The following is a 23,622-nucleotide window of genomic DNA, read 5'->3' on the forward strand; positions in this document are numbered from 1 at the left end:
CCACCTCCCCTCAGAAAAGGCTTCCAGCCAGCAGCCAGACTCCATCTGCTAACTGGGATCTTGTAGACAATTTACTAGTCAGCCCAATTAAAAAAGAAGTAGAGAAAGGAAAATTACAAGTACAGCTGTACTACCCATTGATTCAAATATTCACACTCACCAGCTTTTAAATATTTACTAGCCTGCTGAGCATTTTTTTTAGCACTGATTAATGAGTAAGAATTTACTGTGGTTGCGGGGGGAATGTATGTGTGTGAGTTCTCTTCCATTTTATTTTCTTGGAGTGGGAACTGAGTGCTTACTACAGCTCCAAGGTGAATGATATTTCTAGAGGAAGATGGGGTTGTATGTATGTGTTTAGACATGTTTATTCTCCATATTTGATCTGACCCACAATTAAATGGCCAAGCACGCCGCCTGTTTACTCTGCATTGGAGGCTGTTGGCTCTGTTCCTTCCCTGTCATTAATGCAAACCCAGACCTCATCGGCTGTGAACATGTGAAACATCTGTCTGTCCTCCTGTGATCAATACTGTCCCTTCAGAGGTTCAGCTTTGGAAGCAGTTCCATAAAATATCAGTTATTTTTATTTGGATTTGATAAATTTAATTACTTGGAGCAATTAATAATTTATTTGTTTTGTATTGATTGCACTCCAAGGCATCCTGGCATCAATCTGATGGAGATCAGCACACCCTTATTAGATAGGAAAGTTTATGTTTCCAGATCTGAACATCCCATGGATTAGTTAGCTGAGATGTGCTTGTTGCTTCTGCTAGCAATTTTTCATTAGCGAAGTTGTATGTTTTGCACTCTACAAGAGAGTGGATGAGAGTAATTTCCATGGGGAGCCTGACAGAGGTGTGGAAGGAAAGTAGGAGTCTCATTTCTGTGAATAAAAGTTATGAACAAATGATGCAGGCTGGATCAAATTCATGTTGTGGCATTGCCATCTATTTGTTGTATTACATGCCCTTTAATTAGGGCCAAGAGAGTGCTGGTGCATTTCCTAATCAAACTCCTGCCTGTAGAGAATGAAATAAGATGAAAATATTGGACTATTTATTTTTAAAGAGAACAGCAAAGGATGCAAAATCTTGGATGAACCAGAGAAGGTGAATCCAACACTTCTCTTCCTCCATTCTCATTCTTAGCTAAACCGAAAGGCAGTTAATGTTAAATTGCTGAAAGAAAATGCATCTGTCACCTTTTTCTTGGAGCTCTTTGGTGTGGGAAAGCATCTGGACCAAAGCCTTAGTAGGCTCTCGGGTATAAAGAGAGCACTCTAGGTACAGTAATGGGGTCTTTTAAAATAAGTTGTAGTTCTGGAAAGGACACTCTGTGTTGCTAGTTCTGTTTAATTGTCAGGTACCAAACAGTGTCTGTGCAGTACAAGGCCTCGGAGACCTTTGTCTGCCAGTCCTGGACCGATTTGAGAAGCTTTTGCTACCTTTGTGTGCCCATAGTAACACAGTCATAGGTGTCATTCATCAGGTAATCTGATTGTATGTAATTTGTGCAGAGCACCATATATATTACTTTTTTCTTTCATTAGCGTAACCAATATAATGATTGGAGTGTAATTAGTCAGTGTGGTTTTTTGTATTTGTGTAAGTGTAGTTTCAGTTAAATTATTTAAGAGAAAGGCAACATCAATTCAAGACTAGATGCATGTTCTGCTACAATTTCTTGGATTTGTGTCTGATCTGGAAGTTTACATGATGTTCTTGTACTATGTGAAACTGTCCTAGGAGTTCCTTCTCCTGTGGCCTATCTTAGGGCCCTCCCTGTGATTGTAGCACATTCTTCTGTGTTCTTGATTTGTTTCAGTCAGATGCAGCTCAGAGGCTGCAGCCATTTCCATTTCCCGCAGCCACCTCTACAGGTCTCAGCTTGGTTTCCATGCCTGTAGTGAGAGGCAGGGATAGGACTATCTGGGAATCTGCAGATCTCCTAAAGCAAAATAGTATGGTGTCATACTGGTAACGTGCTTTTGACATAAAACACCCTCCAGTAAAAATGTCCTGTGCAGTTCATTCTTCTGCACCATGTATTTTACTATTTTTCCCTACACAAACACTTCCTGTACAAAGCTGACTTTTTCCAGGTTATCAGGCATTATTTGTGTGGATTCCAAGTCATTCTCATTTTAGGCCACTTGTGCTGGGTCAAAGCAATCTGTACCTGCTTCCTAGGGGGGAAAGGGTGGGAGAGAGTAAAAACCCTGAAGACCTTGTTACCTGCACTGGTGAAAACCCATCACGCTGAGACATTGATGCTCCAGGACCTTCAGTTTCTTTAGGTAGTATCTCTTAGCTTTACCCCTTGAATCAGTGCTATACATGCATAACGAGGCATTAATGTTTATAGGATCAGTGAGCTGCTACTTTGCCATATACCTGAGTTTGCTGTGCTTCTCTGGAATCTGTTGGCCTCCCTCATCCTTGACAAAGCTTTCACTAGGTATATTTCTCGAACAAGTAAAACTGGTTTAATTTACTAGGAGGATTCAAATACAGAATTTATATTTTTGCACAATTGATTTGGTAATTCGTGAGGTATGTCTAACTTAAGTCCAAAAAACCCTCAGAAATAACCATTTACATAAGTTAATATACAAATGTTTTCTTCTTAAAAGATTGGTTTATTTAGCATTAAGCCTAATTGATGGAGCAAGTTGATAGTCATGTGCCATCCCAGTGATTACTGTGTGTTGAATGTGTTACATAGCATAGTAGAGATGGCATAGCAGTATAACTCTTTATTTTTATCTGTCCTAAATCTTAGTCTGGCAGATCAGCAGGCACTGACGTAAGACACGGGGTCCATGGCTGTAAGCTGGGGCGGAGTGAAGCATGTATATTCATTGAGGCAGAGAATACCTGTGCAATTTCAAACTTTTCTAACTTTTGCATAGATACATTGCAATTGCCCATTGCCTTCCATTGTAGCACTTTAGTTCTGAGCAGTTAAGCACTTCAGATTTCCAGAAATGTGCACGTTCATATCTGAAATTGAATTTCTCTGTTGGGTTTTTTTAAATTCCAGAGCTCTAAGGCTAAAGTACTTAATATGGTTCTTTCCTTCCTTGAGTCTTAAAACTTGCAGGAGTGGAGAGCCTCCACTCCTGCAGAGTAGAGCCATGCAGCCGGGGAAACGTTGACCTTCTTTCCTCATCTTAAGCTAGAAAATGCAAAAAACATTATTCATCTGAAACTTTAGCACTCCTTCCCAGAAACCCACTAAGCAATTCAGTAGTCTAAAGATATCCATGAAGAAAGTGTCTAATGAGAAAGTTTTGTTGCTGCTGAAATTCATGAAGAAGGTAGTTTTCAATGTCAGTGAGCTGTATTATAATGCTGAACAACAATACTGGTGCTGGTGCATAAAACCACAGTTTATGGCTGTACAGACACAGGTCAGATGGTGTAGAGCTTTTAGGATTAACGGCTTTAGGACAGTCATATTGTTTAGGGTTGGGGAAGGTTGAGTTTAAGGAAAAGGTTGTCTTAAAATTGAATTAAAATGAAGTGCAGCGTCAGGGAGGGTACATGTGAAATATCCAAATAACCATTGATTAATTGAAAAAAAACTTGTATTTTGGTGATAGACCAAACAAAAGGTTTCAGCACAAAAGTGGGATTTTTTTTTTTTTTTAAGTTGTGAGCACCAGAAATGGAGCATTTATGAAGAAAGCGATAAATTGAGAGCAGGACATTTAAGACGACCACATAGATGTAATCACATTGGGACCTAGCTGAATGTGTCTGTAGATTCTGCAGACCTTTTCGATTCCTAGTGCAGATCTCTCTGACAGTCTCTACCTGCCAGGTGGTGATGCTGTAAGACATAACAGGGGACTGTGTTGCAAGCTCTGTTATTACTTAGTCTTCATTACTCCTCCAAAATATACTCAAATACATTTACAACTATGCTTAAAAGTATTAGCATAAATCATGAAAACTGAGTGGCGCGCAAAAATAAATGAACCAAGTCTGTTTGGGGAGGCTATATCTTCAGTTATTTCTTATCATGTTTGTTCATTTAATGAATTTTGCCAATTAGCAATTAATTTGCAGTAGGTCTCCTAGTTATTAGTGTGAATTAGCAGGGTTTTGTTAGCGGAATGTCTCGAACATTAAATAAAAATCCTGTATCATTCAAAACCTCAAGGGTACTCTGCAGTGAGACCCTCTATAGAAATCAAACTGCTCAGGGCCACCCCCCAGTCTCTCAGTCCCTGCTGTGAAAGTGCAGTGGATGCTCTGTTCATCTATTTAAGCTGCATGGCCCAATTCCTGAGCAATGCCCTCTTCCTTCAGGGGAGAGCAGACCAGGTCAGTATGGGTATACTCTGTGCCTCTCAGGCCAAGTGCATGCCAGCAGAGGCTGTGTATCCCAGGATCAGGCAAGGCTCCTCTGCATAGGTAAGCTCTGGTATTGTGGCTTCACGGTGTTGATTCACACAATTTTCTGTAGCTCCTTATTTATTTTTCTCTTGGTACACGCAGTTCATGTGTTTAATGCAGGTTGTTTATAGCAAGGACAAAGGATTACAGTCCTTAAATCAAAGGTGACGTTGGTGTAATTATAAGCGCAGGCTGGTGTTGCAAAGAGGGCTGTAGGGAGAGGCTGTCAAAGGAGAAGAGCATCCAAAATATAGTAACCTCAAAAATCCCGGCTAATCAGTTTTCTGACGGGAGCAATCTGTTTCCCAGGTATTATTATTATATGGGGACTTTAAAGATAATAAATAACAATAATAGTCTAGTATAAGGAAGGAGAGAAAAGGGCAAATGCCATTCACCTCGGAAGCTGTGGTTGCTCACTGGAGTTCTCCGAGGAACATAATTTTCCTCAGCCCCTGCAGAGGACTCGATCCATGACAACACCAAGAACGTCCCAGGAGCTGTGGTGTAAGCAACGAGATTGCCCTGAGTGGTGTTTTCATTAACACAGAGATATGGCCTGCAGAAACCACATATCCCAGCGCACGCATCTCGAGCCAGAGAGCTGTTCTCTGCCATTGGCTGGGACCTGTGGTTCCTGTGGATTGCCTTATGCCTCAGGAAAGAGGCAGGTGATACACCACTACCAGCACTCTGGTGTATCTCTGTACATCTACCAAAACAAAGAAGGGCTTGCTGAAGTAAGCTTGGGCTTATCAGAGTTGTACAGGGCATGAGGGCTTCTCTCCTGCAACAAGGCAGCCCAGCTAACGGACCCTGGCTAACAGATTATCAGCAGCATTTGAGTAATAGACTGCTCATTTAGTTTTAATACATTTTGCATAGAGAGCAATCAGCCTTCATCAGTCTTGGAGATGAATTGGCTTAGCCAGCTAAATTCTAAAGATATTAGTCCGACAGCAGCCACATAAATCATAACATTTTCTTAATGATGGTAAAATTAAAATATACTCTTCCTTTGAGAAACCAATGAAGCCTTCCTGTTTGCAGGCCAGATCCTCCTGCCTGAATTAAAAGGAAGCTTAATTGATGTGTTTTTAAACTAAACTCACAGCCTACTCCTCCTGAGCATCTCTAGTGTTCCTTTTTTTGAAGTTAAATTAATTTGTCCTGCCTCTCCCTGCTCCATCCTCTAATCTTCAGGAGTGTCAGTAAAGACCTTGGCTTGGTATTCATTGACCAGACTCCTGTGGGATGTGAGCAGGACATAACACAGCATCACAGTTGAAGGCTTTGCCAGGTTAATTGTATTGCCCGTAGTTCCTTGAGCTAGTGGAAGTCTCCCAGGAAAAAAGCTTGTGCTCTTCCTCTAACCAACAAACCAAGACCTCCTGTCCATCCACCTAGCCTAGCCAAACACAAACTTTTCCTATTTCTTGTCCTTTGTTCCTGAAGCTGGCTTGAAGTCCAGCATGCTTTTGCCAGCTGGTGTTTAACAAGGGAATCCTCCCTTTAGCTAGAAAGACCGTGATGTCGGTGTTAGGGGCAGGGCTGAAGACAGACTTTCAGCGCTGTGATAATCACATAAGTATTATGTGTCCAGAGCTCTTCAGTGAGGATATGTTGGGCTCTGTTAACTCTTTGTGTCGTACGAGTTAAGGATAGCATAGTCTGACTAGGTCAGCTCATACATCCCCGAGCTGAGGCAGAGCTGGGTACGTTGCCCATCTTAAATGTTCTGTGTGATTCCTTGTGGGGCAGAACAGTTCTCTGGACCAAGGCATCTTGCTCTTGGGAATGTCTTCCTGATGCTCCAGGCTAACCATTCTGTCTCCTGCTGAGCTGTGCTAAGTGACCTTTCCTTCCTTGGCATCCCGCTGCTAGCCTGCAGCATGGCACCCACCAAATAAACAGAACCATCTCCTGTTCCAGTGCTCTGGGCTGCCCTATCTTAGGGCTCTACCCTCTCCTTCTGCTTTTCAGCAGAGCCTGTGCAGGTAGTCTGTGCAGCAGAGCTCCTGGGAAAACCTATTTTAGTAAAGTTATGCTCAAGTTAAGACTTTGGACCAAAGACTTGACTGAATTCCAAATACCTGATACCTTTGGCAGTCTTTCTTCTGCTAAAACAATCATTTTGTGGTCAACTGTAAAGATTCAGTCTCTGAAGTATGAAATTCACTGCTATGCAGAAACCCCAGCTCTAAGCCAAAGCCCCTCAGGGTATAAAAAAGGACAGAGATGTCCTCTAGTCCTTAACCTGTGCTGGCTGTTTGCATAAGGGCAGGTTTTCCTTTTTCCTTAGTGCTCCTTTTGGATTCTCCAGATCAGGTTGGTTTCCTAGAAATCCTACCCTGACAGTCCTCTTGGTCCTTTGCTGGAGTCTTAATTGTAGTGGTAATACCTAGCAAAAGGACTAGGCGCTTCTTAGCATATATTGTGAAAGGCCCGTTCCCCTGGGGTGCTCTGTGGCGTCCATACTCTGGTTTCTTGGCTGAAATGATGTGGTGGAGAAGGCAGGTTTTCCCAGCAGGTCCTGCATTGGGATTGTGGAGCTGCTGATGGGACATATTCAGCCATAGCTGAGTTAAGGTTAGCGTTTTCGCTATTTGGGTATGTACATGCAGTGCTCCTGCCTTCAGAGGAATTAAGAAGTTCCAGATGGTGTCTCTTGTTGTCATTTTTGTGTTGGGGCAGTGAACACTGTGGAAAAGATGGGCCTAATTTGGGAGATTGACATTGGGCTGTCTGTTTTGGGGAACTTCAGCCTGTGGCTTACGGGAAGTAAGGTGACCATGGGACCTTCCAGTGAGCTCACCTCAGAGGCCAGTTTTAAGGTGGAGTAAAGAATGGCTCTTCCTTCAGGTCATTCCCAGCCTGGTGTTGCAGGCTTATGGTTGGTTTGGCCAAGGTTGGGGCCACTGATCAGTAGGTGGTGTGCAGGATGCTCTCACCTCTTGGCTATTCAATGGCCTGCTGGGCAGCTTGGGCTGGTGATGGTGATCCCTGGATGGAGATGTGAGCTCGCCTTCCCAGGGCTGGATGTGGAGGGACAGCCTACGACTGTGTGCAGTGAGGTGTTTGGCACTGCGGTGTTGAGAATCGTTTATTTCCTGGTCTGTCTTCTAGCATTGCTGAGGAAGGAAAGTGCTTTCATTCGTTCTTGGATATATACGCAGGGCTTGGAAACCTGTTCGCCCTGCCATATTGTGCCAACAGCGTTTGTGCTGCTTGTAATCTAATAAATGCTTGGTCTGAGCAGCTAGCACTCCTGCTAGAGCCCAAATGAATGCAGAGGAAGGACCCTGCTAAGTGTATGCATTCTTCCTCTCCTGGCCAGCTCAGATTCCCTTTCATAGCTCACATCTGATGCTTCCTCTCTCACCTAGCCCCTTAGCTCCGATGTAAATGTGTGTTCACACTTCCGCCAGTCAAGTAACTGTGCTCTCTCTGTCTCTCCCCTTTGTTATAAAGCCTGCTCTGTAAATGAATCCCACAGGTCTGGGGCTCAGCAGGTAAAAGGAGAAGTGAGTCTGTTAGCGCATGAGTCTAATCAGGCCGGCTAAAGCGAATAAAGTAGGGCAGCATTGCACATTAGCCACTGTGTAAATGAGCCCTTTGATGGGCTGGGCACCGCGGGAGAGGGTTTGAAGCCAAGAAGAACTTTTGTTGTTAATTCAGTGACACATGGAAACTGTAAAACAGCGTGTCTTGCACACACACGAGAGAGAAAATAAAAGCCCTCACGACCAGGCTTTTCAATACCTGCCCTCGGACCTAGTCTGAAAACTTTCAGCCCCTGTCTCCCTCTCTTACCACTTGATTTTCCTTTCTCTCCCTTTCTTTTTTTGTTCCCCCTGCACTATAAAAAGAAAAGCTCTCTTGCCTTTTGAACTAGACGGCTGTGAGTGAGGGCTATCTCTGAGCTGTGTGGCTCTGTTACCTTTGTGTTCCAGATGAAACTGCCAAGCTCGGTGGGACAGAAGAAGATTAAAGCCCTGGAGCAGATGCTGATGGAACTCGGAGTAGGTGAGTAAAGGGGGCACGCGAGAGAGAAAGAGACACACAGAGCTAGCCTTTGTTCTCGAGATGGGCTATTTTTTCCCCTAGTAATACAGCCAGTTTCTTGAATAACAGTATGTGAATGGTTTTTAAAATATTTTATGTGTTTTAAAAAAAAAAAGAGAGGGTAAAAGCCAGAACAAGATGCACAGGGTTTTTTTTTTTCCTCCCAGTAGAAAAATGTTTTAAAAGAGCCTTTGTTTCTCTCTTGTTTGGGCCTTTTTAACCATCAAGAGAGGCAGCACAGTATTAGGAAGGCAAATCTCAGCCTTGCTAGGAGAGGTACTTCTAAGTGTGTTAGTGACCACGGCACGCGCATTGTTCAGGGCTGCCCTGTCTTGCTTTCAAGCTTCGTTTCCTCTTAATTTACTGCTCACGGTGGCAAGTCCAAAATGCGTCTGGGACTGTTCATCCCCCCTTTATAGGTTGCATGCTGTGTGAAAATCTGGAGCATCTCTGCTGAAAGGCGAGTAAACACACATCCCTCACTCTTGAACTCCAGTGTCTTAGCAGCAGAAAGAAGGGTTCGCTTAACATGTACAGTACCCGCTCGTAGCTAGAGGGGAAGAAGTGCAGCCCATGGCTAGCTGCTGCCCTCCATGCAGAGGGTACGAATTTGTAGGTACTACAGGTCCCAGCATGCAGTGCCCCTTGATTAGACACCTGATGATTCCTTTTCCCCCCACTGTGGCTGGGGGGATTTTTAAAAATAGAAAAAGAAAAGAAGAATTAAAAAAAGCCTTATTGGTGATTTATAAGAGGTGACCGAGCCTGCTCCCAGCACTGACTTCTGTTAATTCCTGTTAGTTTTTTTGGCCAACTGGTTTATGGCTTGGTATGTTGTCTCAGAGAGTGTGTGCAGTTCTGAAGGCCTCCTGTGGCTGGTGAAAGTGGCTCAGCCAGGGTGGTTTCCCCTTTCTGCTTTAAAACTAAGGGAGTTACTGTCTTTGCTTGCTAGGGAAGCCTTGGGGAAGGATGTGAATGCTTCTTAGAGCTCACTTTCCACGAGGGTAAGGAGGGGTTCCTGACTCCCCAGTCCTGCCTTACAAAACACACGTATCTTGAGGGCTTCCTGGTGGTCCAGCCCTGCTGCACCTTAGAGTGCAGAAACACACCTGGGCTTTGTGTGGGCCACTGCTGTATATCAGGACAAATGCGCAGACCTTCATCCTTTTCTTCTCCAAAACATGCAGCTCTTCCTGGCTCTGTGTGTGTGTGTGTGATGGGCTGCAGCAGAATGCATGGTGTGTGGAGGTGATCTGCCAGCCCCTGCTACAAGCAGTTCAGATCTGCATTAAAACATGTCTGTAACACAGCAGCAGAGCAATTCTCTGCCTCAGTCCTACCCTGGGAGGAGCAACAAGAGAGGCGAGGGAGCTCAGGCCGTCCACCCCTTGTTGGTGAAGGTGTAGGGAACAGCAGGAGCTCTTCTGTCCTCTGCAGCAGCGTGTGAGGACTTGCTCCCAAGACTGAGCTCCCTTCAGATGACCTGGTGGGTAGTTCAGTTGTCTGGTCTGATCTGCATCTTCCATCATCCTTTACTTGCCGAGTCCTGGACTTTGCAGGTTCACCCTTAGTCCTTGGCCAGAGATGAAGGATAGCCTGGAAATTCAGGTCTCCAGCCCTTAGGGATGCCGGTTGCTAATGAGCCATGTGATGGCAGTGAGGCTCCTGGTGTATCTTTGTGGGACTGAACGGGCAGCCAGGAGCTTTCTAGGGATCTTCTGTTGTAGGGTTCCGGGTCTGCGTGTTTAACAGAGGCCCTTTTTCTCCCTAGATCTCAACCCTATGCCCACAGAGGAGATCGTGCAGATGTTCAACGAGCTACGGAGTGACCTGGTGCTGCTGTATGAGCTGAAGCAAGCCTTTGCCAACTGCGAATATGAGCTGCAGATGTTACGGCACCGCTATGAGGCCCTGGCCAAAGCTGGTAGTATTGGCCCCCTCAGCGTGGAAGGCGCCCATCCAGATGGCCAGGCAGGGCTCAGCATCGAGGAGAGCAAGGGAGATGCCAAGGACCAGATCATTGATGTAGTAGGAGCACCACTGACCCCCAACTCGGTGAGAAGGAAGGTTGGGGGGGCAGAACAGGGAGCACTCAGGTCTCCGACGCAGATGCCCTGACAAGCGCTGGGGATGCTGCCCTGCTCTCCCTCCAGGCGTGCGCGTCCAAGGGAGCACAGCACGCCTGTTCCCCCCCAAGTCCCAGTGCTGCTCTCTGGGCTGTCTCCTGTGCTGGACAGTGTTCTTGGTGCTATAGGTGGGGTCAGCAGGGCTTTCTATATCCTGCATGCAGGCAGGTGGCTTGACGTGGGTGCCACCGTGGACCAAAGCAGCAAAGCTTTGGGTGACGAGAGCTTGCACTAGGGCAGCAACAGTGATGTCAGTACAGCTGCAGGCCTGAGGCATTTTCCTTCTAGACACAGCCCCATAAGGGTTGCTTGGCAGAGGGAAGCGAGTGGGGAAAGCAGCCTTGAGATGATGAGCCATGACCTACCCAAGTCCCTGGAGTCAGGCAGTAGCCCTGCCTGGAGCAGGAGGCTTGGGAAGGAGAGGTGTTTGAAGAGCAAAGGGGTGTGTTTTATACCCTATTTCCAGTCCTGGGAAAGGAAAGCCAGACCTAGGGGTTCTTCCACTGCGAGCCCTGTGACAATGTCCTGTGCATGTACCTCTGCAGGATGCCAATCACCAGCTTCTCCTTCCTGCCTCCATGAGGGCAGGCTGCCGACCCCCTCACAACTGCCTCAGGGCCAAGGGTAAGCCTGGGGGTCAGCTGACATTGCTTTCCCCTCTGTGCAGTCCCCTGGCACAGCTGAGCTGAACTGCCTGATAAAAGCTGCCCGTCTCCACACAGTGGCATCCCCGACGCCTCAGACATACTGGTCCCGGTAGCGGCACAGACCTTTACTTTCTGAAATGTATAATGTATTGCAGGATATTGAGAACATCTTATCTGTCAACGGCAGAGGCGACACGTTAATCTGGACTTGAGTAATGTCCTATTTGATTGTGACAGTATGGAGTCATAAGGAAGCGTTCCACTGAGACAGGTTCATGTTTGCAAAGGAGTCTTCTGAATTTTTTTTTTTCCCTACTGCATTCAATCTGAAATCTCACCCCTCCCTGTGGGTCTGGAGTCTCTTGGTTTGCAAACTTTCTGGGCTGATTCACAACACACTTGCTCTCCTTTGAGACTTTGCTTGTTGGGAAGGTGGGAGAGGTGGTGGTGATGGTGGTGGCAGTGGCTGCAGGAAGAGGGAGCCCATGTGTGTGTTTCTGACCACGTTGTTCCTCAGTGCCACCTCCAGGAATTGGAAACAAAGGGGTGGGCCCAGGCAGCACAGAAAGGGTTAAACTGACCTGGTCTCTGACATATTTGAAAGAAATATAATCAAGTTAATTCACTGCAAGGCAAATTCAGTACCTAAAGGGCCCCCATGTTAAATACAGCACTGACCTTTACCGGCTGATTACACAAAGACGACACAATTAGATTAGTCCAAGACAAAAGGTCAAGCACATTCACACTGTGACCATTTTATGCTACCTTTTGAGGGGGGGAAAAATTACATCCCAGCTGGAGGGGTATCTTGGAGAGAAGGGGAATGAGGCTGCTGTACCACGTTCTGCCTGGCTCAGGTATGTTTGAAGAGTCAGGCAGTGCCTGGCACTGTGCTTGCCCTGAACCTTTCCTGCAGTTCTGGGCAATGTGGCGGTGGGAGAGACCAGCAGCCTGTGGCCCACAACTGGCTTTTCCAAGGATGAGCTGAGCTGAGTGGAGGCTGTGTGTTGGTGATGCTCCCTACCCTGCCCAGAGCTGGCAGGAGCAGCCCCAGTGCCTCTCGCTCAGCATCATGGCTAAAATTGGCCTCTGGAAGATCAGCGGGCTGGGGTCAGCTCTGAGAAGGGGGGTGGCTGGGACAGTCACTGTCTGTTCGGCTGGTAGGGTGCATGCATGTGTCCCCACCCTGCACAGCGATAACCCTGAGGTGTCCCAGGCCCTGGTGTGATGGGGACAGCGTGGGAGGCAGTGGGCCCAGGACACAGTGCTGAGAAAGCAGCCTGCCTCTGCAAGCGCAGCACTCTTCCCCCACGCTGGGCCGCTTGCAGCAGGGGTAGCAATATTGGTAGTGCAAAGAAGCAGCTCTCTGCAGAGCAAGCGCAGTAGTGCTTTGTAGTGGCCTTTCCCTCCCTCACCTCCTACAGCCTTGGCGGTGGGCACTTGCGGGTGACACCTTGCCCTTCCCCTCACCGAGGCCGCTTCAGCGGTTTAACCCTGCCACGCCAGCCTTGAACTCCCGAGTTCAAGTGTGTGCTTTGCCACTGAGCTGCCAGGGGTCCTTGGGGGAATCATTTAATCTCCCTGCTTCAAATTCCTCTGAGTTGGAGAATCCCTTTGTGCTGTCTAGCACTGCCCGTCCATGGCACTCCACACGTTGGATTAAGCATGGATTAGTTCAGCCTCCAAACCAGCTGCTCCCCCTGAAGCCAGATTTGTTTCCCTGGAGAGAAGTATCTTGCTCCAGATGTTGGAGGGAGTGAGTGGCAAAGCCAGGAATAGGACCAGGAGTCCTGACTCCCAAGCCCTGCCGGGCATGCCTGGATTCCTTTCCAGGAATTGGAACAGATGGGCAAAGGCACACCAGGGTCTTGAGATACTGGTTGTGGCAACAGCTGGCTGCCACCATCCCCCTTGGCATGCAGCGGGGATGGGGGACTTTTCAGCAGGGTGTTTTAGCCCAGGTTAGGAGAGGTGTCTGCCTCTCTCAGCAGCGAGACCCCATGGGGCAGCGGGAAGCCTGGCACCATTCTGGCCTGCTGTGTCCACTGCTTCCCTCCTACCCTGGCTGCCTGTCCACCCTTTCCTGGGGGCTGCAGTGCTCATCGCTGACCATTAAAGCCGAGCTGGGATCCCCCCAGTGCCGTCTGCTGCTGACCCCGGTAGGGACTTTACTCGGGGCCTTCGGGAGGTGAAAGGTGAGCCGAACTCGGAACAAATTAGTTCCAAGCAGAAGTTCAGCCAGTTACTCCAGATTAGATCCTTTGATTTCCGCAACTCAGACTCCACTCAGTGATCTGTAATGAGTGACTCTCAGAAATCCTCACATTGCAGCACTTTGTTCCTGAGCTCACAAGTCAGCCCATTAATGGGTAAAGGAAAGGACCTTGAGTCTAAGAAGTCTCGGGTTCAGAGTCAGAATTATTTGACTTTTAAGCTTCCTTTATCTGAACTCCTGCTGACTTCTTGTTTTCTGAGCCTGTTTGAAAGCTAGAAGTTACATTGTTAAGATCAAACATTCTCTCTTTCCAGATGGAGTTACAATATCTGTCTTTTATATATATATATATTTTAATATATATATAGTGTATATATACCAGGGTGTATATATATTCCTCTCTTTTTTTTAAATCGTTCTTTCCATTAAAAGAAACTAGACTTGTAGGCTCTTGTAAATTATAATGTAAAACATTTTTTTTAACCAGACAGTTCCCAATTTTGCCCAAGGCAACTGGAATAGCTGCGCCACAGAAGGCAATAGGAAGGTGATTAATATGAATTTGTGACATATTTGAAAGATGGGTCTTTTGCCATATAAAGATTATCAAACACATGTGCTCTTCCCCATTAATTCCGCAGCCCTCCCAGGAAAGCCACAAAGCCCAGCTCCTTTGTTTCCAGGGTGGGTTTTTGTTTTTTTAAATGTACCTTTCGGTCCCCTTGATTACCATGTATTTGATTTTTATAGGGCATCTGTTCACACTGCTGTGTGGGTTCTCTGGCCCTTTTATTTCCCTGTTAATCGGATCCTGCGAAGGCAGCCGTGCCAGGGCCTCTGACGAAATCCGTGTGTGTGTTGTATTTAACTTTTAGCCGTGCAAATTCCATGCTCTGTTTGCCCTTCGCCCAGCGCCCAGCGGGAACTGGGGGCTGCCTTCCCACCGGAGGAGGCAGCAGGGCCTCCCACCACGCGTGCTGCTGCACGCGTGCGGGACCGGCAGGGCTGGAGGAACAGGGATGGGCAAGCCTGGTTCATTTCGGAGACCATGTCAGTGCTGCCTTGTCCATCCCCCGGGTGCTTGCCAGCCAGGGCAGCGGCTCTGCAGGCCTTTGGGGACAGGGATGGCTGCAGGGCTGGGCATGGCGGGATCCTGACTGCAGTCACTGTGCCCGTGCAGCGGGTGCCGCAGCACCGGCCTCCACCACTGCCTGTGGTACGGTGTGGAAAGCGGACTCAATCTCATGCTGTGCAGCGGGGACCCCAGGGCTTTGGCACCACGTGTCCCTACGGCACCCAGTGCCCTACGGCACGGGGTACCTGGTGGCTCTGGCATGCCTGGGGCACCCCGCACGCAGAGCCCGGCTTTGGGTGCTGAACCCGCTGTGGTCTTGGCCATAGTGTCCGTGCAGCGCCTAGCACAGAGTCTCACCGCAACGCAGCGGTGGGGCTAGGGTCGTGTTCTCCCTTTGGCGCGAATGGCCCCATCTTTCCAATGGCCGGATTTAGCCCTGAAATCTTGTCTGTGAAGGGTGAGGCTCGCCAGAGCCCACCGGTCTCGCTCAGGTGTATCTGCGCGCTGCCCAGAAAAAAGGTGGTGTTTTTGAGGAGCTGTAGTTCTCTGTCAGCCTCCTGCTCTGCTCCTGGGCCGCTTCATGGCAGGTTTTGATGGTGGAGGAGCATTTCCCGGCTCTGCTCTGTCCCACGCTGAGCGTCCCCAGCGCAGCTGGATGTAGTGCAGAGCTGCTCTGCCCCTCTCTCAAGGCCCTGCTCCTTAGGGCTTGTTGCATGCCAGCTTGCTTGGTCAGGGCTCCTGGGGCCACGGGGTTGTTGCAGAGCTCAGCCCCATCCTTCTGCTCGTTCCCAGACCCTGCACTGCAAAGATGACTGTCCCAAAGCTCTGTCCATGTCAGGGAGGTGATATCCCCTGCAAGGGTGCCATCCCAGCCCCTCATCTCTGCTGGATTAGCTCCATCCCGCCCATCGTGCAAGGACCTGGCTCTGCCTTCAGCCGGGCAGATGGCAGCGTGGTCCATTGGGCGCTGCCAGTTGTGATACCGGAGCCCCGTGGCTGGCCCTGGGACAGACTCCGGGACAGGCAGTTGTGTTTTCCGTGTGACCCAAGCACTCTCACCTGCTGACCCTGCTTTTTCTTTTGTTTCCCGCCTCCCTCTTGGAGCAGAGAAAGCGAAGGGAGTTGGCCTCCAGCTCCTCCTCCGTCAAGAAGGTGAAGAAGCCGTGAGCCCCGTGCGCTGGGCGAGGAGGAGGTGCAGAGCTGTGTGCAGGGTCAGTGCCGTCCTGTCCCAGAGCCCCCAGGGACAGCTGGCTGCCTGCAGCGATGGGGCAGGACAGGGGCCTTGCTGGGGTAAATGATACAGCTCTCCAGAAAACAGTGGGAGTTATCCTCTGCCCAGCCTCATCTGACCTCCAGAGCAGTGTGACCTCCAGACACCTGCAGCAGGTGCTGGAGGGTGGCCCCGGGGCTGTGCTGGGCTCTGCCAGTGGCCACTGTTCCGCCCAAGGCTGTGCATGGCTGCCCCATGGCCGCTAGTGCTAGCTGTGGTTTGTTCTGGTGGTTGTTTTTTGGGTTTTTTTTTTTACATGGCAGATTTTTCTGAGCGTCCCTGTAAATACAGAACCCATCACTTGTACTGGAGCAGAGTCATCATTAGCTCTGGTGAGCCCACACGGAGCAGGAGGAGATGGTGTGAGATGTCTTGCCTCCACCCTGGGCAGGCTGGGTGCTGCTAGCCATACTGGGAGCCCTGGCTGCCCGTGGCTCTCCCTGAGCCAGTCCGCCTCGGTCGTGGGTGGCAGCGGGGGTTGCTGTAGCCTTTGGGGCGGCCGGGCCCTGTTCTGGGCTGCTGCAGTGCTGCTTGTGCCAGGCTGGGGAGCTCCCTCCAGCGTCCCACATGCCCTGCTCTCCTCTGGCAGCTCTTGTGTGCCCCATGCCTGCAAGCACTGCCTCGCCTGGGTGAGGGGATGCCCCTGCCGGGAAACACTGGTGTTGTCCCCAGCACTCCGTCAGGCCCAGTTCCTCCTCCTGCTGCTCTACCCAAGGCAGGCAGACGCCTCTGGCTTCAGTCTACGGTGAAAGGGGCCCCTGGTCCCTGTGTCCTATGTTTTGCAGGGCCTTGGGGGGGCCGAGGCATCGCTGAAGCCAGCAATGGGAGCCTGGATTCGTGCACTGCCTACTGTGGGCACAGGTGGCCCCAGCTGCGTGCCCTGCTCCGGGCTGCTGCCCCGCTGCCTGCTTGCCCACCCCACGTCCCCTCTGCCTGCCTTTCAAGTGTAACTGGCAATCGATCCGCCGTGACAACGTCCTCTGAGTCACATTCTCGCCTGCCGGAGTAAAGGGCAAAGGCCAAGTTCTTAGTTTTCATAGAAAACTAATTAGATGACTCCATCGAAAAGAGGTCAATAAAGCTGATCGGGGCTGCACAGAGGGAGCCATTAAAACCCCTGTGACCTTTGCGTGGAGCAAGTGGGCTGGGGCTGCCCCTTCCCTCCAGGAGCTGCCCACTCTGTGCCAGCTGGACGGCTGCGTCCCCGTCACCTGGCGGCACCGCAGCAGGTCCCTTGGGCACCTGGATGCGGTGGCGGTTCCTGCACGGCTGGGTACGGCTCCTGCGCATCATGGTGCTGCGCTCGTGCTGGCTCTGCTGCCTGGGGCAGAGCGAGTGCTCCAGTGCCCTGGGCAGAGCCGCGCTGGCTCCAGCCTGTAGTGGAGATACTCGGAAGTGCGGTAGTGGCCGTGCAGGTACGGTGTGCCAGGCTGCAGGGTGGGGTGACAGATGCCAGTGGGACATGGTGGTGGCTGTCACCCTGCTCCGGGCAGAAGGCTGCACTGGGGTGCACGCATGGGTGCAGCCCAGCTGGGATGTGCTGGTGGCATCCTCGGGGCAGAGCTGTCCTGGGGCACAAGCAAACCTGAGGTAGTGGGGGAGACTGGCGGGCCCACCCGCGGTGCCCATGCTGGAGAGCGGGGCAGTGCTCCCAACAGCAGGGAACCCGGACCTCCCTTTCACAGCCAAAAAGTTTGCCTTTTGGGGGAGCATGGAGAAGGTGGGGTGCCATATCCCAGGGAGCACAGCTCCGCTGGTGGGGCACCCTGCTCCCATGTACCCAGGCAGCACACCCCCGCCTCTGTGTGTCGTCGTCCCCCCCAGTACACACTCGCACATGCATGGGCACAGCCCGGGCTCCTTTACCCCCAAACTTTATTCATGTGGCACATTTACAGCAAGGATTGGAATAACTAGACAATGAAAATGCTGGGTTTGCATTATCGGTTGGTTTAACTGGAACACCACACACCATGCAGTCATGTACCGCCAAGTTCAGTGCCTGTATTGCCCTTCTGGCTGCCGTCACCGGCTTCGCTCCAGGCCATGCACGCACGGGCCCGGGGCTGCAGCCTCCCTGCAGGTCAGCGCCCGGACGAGGGCTCCATTCAGCAGGGCCCCGGGGCTGGGTGACACCGGGGGGATGTGCGCCCTCAGCCTGCCCCACGGCTGCCCCCCGACCGCCCTGGCCGGCTGGGAGCCCACCCAGCCGGAGGGGACGTGCTCGGCAACTCTCTCAGGCAACAAGCCAGCTGCTGCTGAGCGTCCGCGGGGACCTGCGAGGGGCACGGCACGGCCCGCGGGGACCGTGGGCACGTGGGGGGCCAAGCCTCGGCTCGGGAACCGAGGGAGGCCGGACGGGCTCGGAGGGGAGCGGGGTCAGGGGCCCGGGGGCAATCTGCAGCTCCCCCGCTCGGGTACCTGCGGGCCGGGGGCCAGCGCGCGCCGGCGCGTCCACCGCCGGCAACGGACGCGGTGCCGCGGCGGGCCCGTCCCCGGCGGAGCTGGAATCGGTCGGCGGGGCCGGGGCAGGGCTGGGCATCCCACCCAGCCCCGCAAGAGGCACGAGCAGATGGGACGGGGACGGGATGGGACGGGGCTCTGCGCGGACACTGTCACCTCCCTCCTGCCGCCCGCCTGCCCGCCGGGCCCCCGCCCCACTGAAGGGAGCCCTCCGGGGCCCCACAGCCCACGGTGGGGCTGCCAGGGGCTCTGCAGCGGAGAATACAGGCACTTCACCTTGAACATAAAGAGACGGATCGCGTTTGTCACATACAGGAGTCAGAGAGGGGTTAGTGTTGACTCAAAAAGGGGAACAGGCGCTCGGGGGAGAGGCGGGGGGGGCTGGCGGGGAGGGCAAGGGGCCGTCTCGACGCTGCTGAGCCTCCGTGAGCGCTGCCCGGGCGCGGGCACGCGCCGGCCTCGCTGCAGCAGCCGTCGAGGCCTGAAAACATAAAACCAGAGAAAAGAAAGAAGGGAAGGCGGGGACGGCCCATGCCGGGGAAGAGATGGGGGATGCTCTGGCTACGGGGCGGGAGAGGGAGGACGGGGTGGGATATGGAGGGAGGGACGGAAATCGGGAGCCAAAGAAAAAGAACAAACTACGAGTCTAAAATGTGGTGCAAGCGCCCTACGCGGCTGTCCGCTAGCATGGCATAATGTCCGGAGCAGCCCAGAGAGGGAGTCACATCAGGTCTACACAGATTTGCCTTCCCATATATACAACCTCTACTGGAGTTAACAGCTGAAATTGAGATTTTTTGTGTCGGTTCCTCTGGCCTCGGTTGCCGTTTTTTTTTAATGCTGGAGCCCGTCCTCCCCGCCTCGCCGGCGCCGGGCGCATGCAGCCCTTGCCTGGCTTGCCTTGGGGATCAAAAGGGTTTGGAGGTCTGCTTGAAGATGAAGCCTCTATGGGCCAGTGTCTTCATGATGTTGGCGATGTTCTTACAGTCGTCTGCAGAGAGAGCACAGAGATGCCGGGTTAGAACCACGATCCAGCTGGGAGCTTTTGGATCAAGCTCCGAGTCCCACCCGGGGCTGTGCCCGGAGCTGCACGGCCCCCCTCTCTGGGGGACACGGGGGGGGGCTGTGGAGCTCCAGGCACGCGGCCCCTCTGTCCCCACCAGTCTAGGCACTCTGTCCCAAGTGCCCTGCAGTGGTGTGGGGTGAGTGCAGCATCCCCAGCACTGGCCACCTGCGTCCCAGTATGGCCTCGTGCTGCACTGGGACGGATCCATGCCCAGGACCCGGAGGCTTGCCTGGGGCAGTGGCATCGCCCAGGCTGCTGGCGAACACATCCCCGCGTCCTCCAGGCCCGAACTTGCCCCACAGCCCGTGGGGAGCCTGTGGATGGGGAAGGCAGCGTTCCTGCAAGCTGGACCCACGCTGGCCCCCAGCTCTTGCCAGCGGCTGCTTCCGTGCAAGCCCAGTGCTGCTCACCCCAGTCTCCTCTTCCAGCACCCCTGTCCCTCGGAGGCACTGGCCAGTGAAGGGGCTGTCCCCGCACTGGGATGAGGATAGCGGGTGATGCTGGAGCTGCCCTCCACCAGCCAAGCGGGGTCATCTCCTTCCCCTCACCCTCCTTAGGCAGGGGCTGCGTGGCACCCGGCTCCCTCTGCTCACCGCTGCGGTTCGGGGTCATCCCCGTCCCCGCCAGAGCCAGCCCTCGGTGCTGCCCCACGCCTGCTGGCCCAGGCTGACAAGCAGCGGGTGGCCGGGTCGGCAAGCCGCAGCCATCCCCGGTGCAGGGCCGTGGTCGAAGCGGGTGCCGGCCGGCAGCACCGCGGCCGCCAGAGCGAGCGGTGGCAGGGCAGCGAGCCGGGGAGGGGGAAGGCTCCGGCTGATGTTATTTACCTGGGACTAAACGCAGGCACCGTTTGCTAAAATAGAAGCCGGGCTTAAATTGATTCCTGGTGTCTATATTTCATGTTGAAAATTGGCTTGTAAATCCATGTTTTGATCTATGAGGGCCGTCTCCTTAAGAAAAAGCAAGAGTAAATGTGTAATTTCTCCCTTGACAGCACACGGCGCAGAGGCGATCCTTCTTCCCGCTCCCCTCCGTTTCGGGACAGCTCCACTCGTTCCGATTACCACTCTTTCTTCCTCGCCCCACGCCTTGATGTCTCCATTTCATTACCGCCCGCCCATTTATCAAGCTGTTACCGTAAGGGTGACTTTGCCCACTTGCGTGTGGCAGCGGGGCCCGGCTGACACGGGGAGAGGGTGCCCCGGGAGGGGGGGGGCACAGGCAGGGCCCCCCTCTCCTCGCCGCTGCTGGATGGATGTTGTGGTGGAGGGAAGGCTGCATCATTACTGATGTGTAAATGATAAAGAAGCCTCCACATCCATCTCCCAACTGTAAATCCAGGGAGTGCTTTATAATCAAGCTACAGCGATAATAATGTGAAATTAGGTCTCTCTATCAACGGGAGGAGGCCTTTTAATCACGGCTTAAAGGGTGCAAACGCTGTTTATCATAATTGAACTGTATCCGGGCTAATTGTGGCCATATTTCACTGTCTAGGAGACAGCAGGCTGCCTGCTGACAGTGCCGCGTGCCGGATTGAGGGCCCTGCGCAGACGGGCAGCACTGCCCTGCTGCCAGGCGCCTGCCTGCGGGGACGGGGCTGCCAGGCCGCCTTGCCGCTCCCTGCCACACCAGCAGCGCTGCCCAGCACCGCTGCGCCCGGTGACCCAGTGGCAAAGCCGTCACCCGTCCCCCAGTGTCGGTCGGAGGCGCAGGGGGCTTCCCCCGCACGCAGCTCCCCGGGGCACTGCCTGCAGCTGCCGGGGACCCTCCTGGCTGATGGCCGGCAGTGGGAGAGGCAACGTCTCCGTCAAAGCCACGTGCCTCCCGAGTGTCCCACCAGGCCCTCTCACGGCACCCCTTCCCCATGCTGGTGTGCCAGGCCGGGGATGGGAGCTGGGCATGAGGGCAGGCTGATGAAGGAGGGCTGTCCCGGCCCCACGAGCTGGTGTGGGGGCAGAGATGAGCCCGTCTCTCTGTGCCCCTGTCCTCTCCGCTGGCCGAGGTGGCACCGATGGCTCCGGAAGGGCCCTGGAGATGACTGATGTCCTGCCCAGCAAGCCACAGTGCCAGCTCCCACTGCCACTTGTTCCTGCTCAAGCAAGCCCCTCGCCACCCTTTGGACCCCCTGCTCCATCCATCTCGTCCCCCCCGGCCAGCTGAGCCCCCGGGAAACCAGCACTAGACCTGCCCCTGGAGTCAGCTTCCAGTGGGACCTAACAGGGAAATGGAGGCTCGAAAGCCAGGGAAACCGAGGCAGGGGGAGTGCCACCGTCTGCAGCCAAAGTACCCCCACCCCACAGCCAGCCCTGGCCTGGTCCCCCAAAAAAGCAACAGCAAAGCAAATCCTGGCTTCTGAGCTGTCTGGCAGGCGACCGGCTTGGATTTGAAAGCACAGCCCCGGCCCCTGCCCTTCACCACTCCCAGGCATCCCGCTGCCCACCTCCCCGCCCGCAGCATCGCCTTGGGCTGGCGTGGGCCGCCGGGACTTGGCTATTGCTCCATATTCCGAAAGGGGAACTGCGCGGAGACCTGGGGAGCGGCCAAACTGGCGGCGAGACCCCATGGCACCTCCTGGGACTCGGGAGCTGGTCCCTGGGGAGACCCTCTGGGACCGCCGGCTGCTTCCTGAACCCCACCAGCCGTCTCCCCAAAGCCCTGACGAGCTCTCGTGCCAGGTGCCAGTGCTGGGAGCCACCCTGGGCTCCGGGCTGCCGCCCTGCAAAGCCGGTGGGATCCCGGTGGATCGATGCCACCCACATGCCAATGCTGGCAGCATCGTCCTCGCCATCCCAAATGATGCCACGGCCCCCTGGCAGCGGGAGCGCCAAGCTCGTCATAAGTCATTTAGTGAGACTCATTCCAAATCAGAGCTAAGGTAAACACGCTTATTATAATTATCCATGTAAAAAAAAATCAACAACAGCAGAACAACTTTCTAATATGCAATTACAGCCATCTATTGATTTTACAATGTAATCCGCTCCGATTGATTTAATAACACAATTATAGGCTGGCTCTCGGGATATTAGAGTGGGAGATTTTCATAAACTCCAAAGCAAGAAACTAAGCGGCTTTTAAAACAACACAGTCAGATGGCTGTTTGGGGAATTATTAGCAATATGAAATCCTCTAAATCTGGCCGTCGTTACCTTGTGAAAGGAATTTCTATTACAAAAATGGCAATTGACAGCCTAAGAGAGCGCAAACAGGATTGCTTTGCCGCTCTTTCAGTGCTTAATCCATCGCAAAGGTGACCACGGGGTGGGGGACGAGCGGCGTCCGAGGCAGGTGGGGGGACACGGGCAGCCCCCCAGCCTGGCTCTCCCTGGGGAGCAGGGGGCCGCGGCGGGGCTGCCCCGGCACCCGGGCTGGCACCCCCCAGCCCCGTCCCATCAGGGTGACCCTTCCCCGGGGCTGCGGAGGCCGGCAGGGTGCAGAGTCCTCCACGATCCCTGCCCCAGCGCACCTGGCTCGTCCCCGTCCCAGGCACCCCCAGGGGCCGTCGGGGTGCCCGCCTGTGTCCCCAGGCCTGAGTGGGGGGACGGGGTGAGGGTGGCCCCACGCCACTGGCCGGCACGGCTCTGCGGGGGCTGCGCAGGCGCGCGCGCGCGCCCCTGCTCTCCTCGCGCTCGCTCCCTCAATGTATTCCCGACTTTATGGGCACATTTTTCTTGTCAAGCTGACAGGGTTGCTAAGTGGATTTCTCCCTGATATGCGGACGGATTATCACATTACTCCAATGTCCTACACAAACATATTACTTTATATTCAATAGCCCTAATGAATATAAACTGCTTTTTCTTTTTTGGGGGTGGGGGGTAATCTATAGATTTTTAATGAGGGCACTATTAACTCCCTCCTCTTTAAAACAGACTTAGGTGCAGCCTCTGAGTAGAAAATCAATGGTGTTATTGTAGGAATATTGTATATTGATATTGTAATAATAAGATGCAATTGATTTAGGGGTGTTGTGCGGTGTGTGTGAAAGGGGTCAGCCTGGGGTTATCCTGCCTCCTGCCAACGGAGCGGCGGCTCTGCCCTGCCTCCCTGCCCCTCGCCTTGTCGTGCCGCTTCCCAGCATCGCCCCGTGTCCCCCCACGGCGGCCCCAGGACGGCCGGGGTCGAGCTCCCCCCGAGGCGAGGCGCTGGGTCCCGGCTGCCTCCGGGACCCTCCTTGGCCAGGCTGGTGACGTGCCGCCCCAACTTCCCCTCGCCCCGGCTGGCTTAGCTCCACCGGGTTTTAACCCTTCCTCCTGGTGTTTTAGCATTACGCACTGCAATAC

At 52.9% G+C, this 23,622-nt stretch overlaps 2 protein-coding genes across 7 annotated transcripts in view; one reads left to right on the forward strand and one right to left on the reverse strand.

Annotated features, from left to right (window-relative positions):
• Positions 1–17,663, forward strand: part of DMAP1 (DNA methyltransferase 1 associated protein 1) — a 36,229-nt gene extending 18,566 nt beyond the window's left edge. For 3 of the 4 annotated variants that reach the window (XM_030034012.2, XM_030034013.2, XM_030034014.2), the window contains exons 9-10: positions 8,363–8,435; positions 10,246–14,080. In XM_030034012.2, the coding sequence (XP_029889872.1) occupies positions 8,363–8,435; positions 10,246–10,592 (420 nt within the window). In that variant the 3' untranslated portion in view covers positions 10,593–14,080. Of the gene's footprint in view, positions 1–8,362; positions 8,436–10,245; positions 14,081–15,647 lie in introns of those variants that run through there. The other variant, XM_030034015.2, reaches the window with a different exon arrangement.
• Positions 17,664–17,668: 5 nt separating this feature from the next.
• ERI3 (ERI1 exoribonuclease family member 3) overlaps positions 17,669–23,622 on the reverse strand; it is a 136,227-nt gene continuing 130,273 nt past the window's right edge. For all 3 annotated transcript variants that reach the window (XM_030034018.2, XM_030034020.2, XM_030034019.2), the window contains exon 8: positions 17,669–19,264. In XM_030034018.2, the coding sequence (XP_029889878.1) occupies positions 19,182–19,264 (83 nt within the window). In that variant the 3' untranslated portion in view covers positions 17,669–19,181. The remainder of the gene's footprint in view (positions 19,265–23,622) is intronic.

The sequence above is a fragment of the Aquila chrysaetos genome, chromosome 12 (assembly GCF_900496995.4).
Source record: "Aquila chrysaetos chrysaetos chromosome 12, bAquChr1.4, whole genome shotgun sequence".
NCBI lineage: Eukaryota > Metazoa > Chordata > Aves > Accipitriformes > Accipitridae > Aquila > Aquila chrysaetos.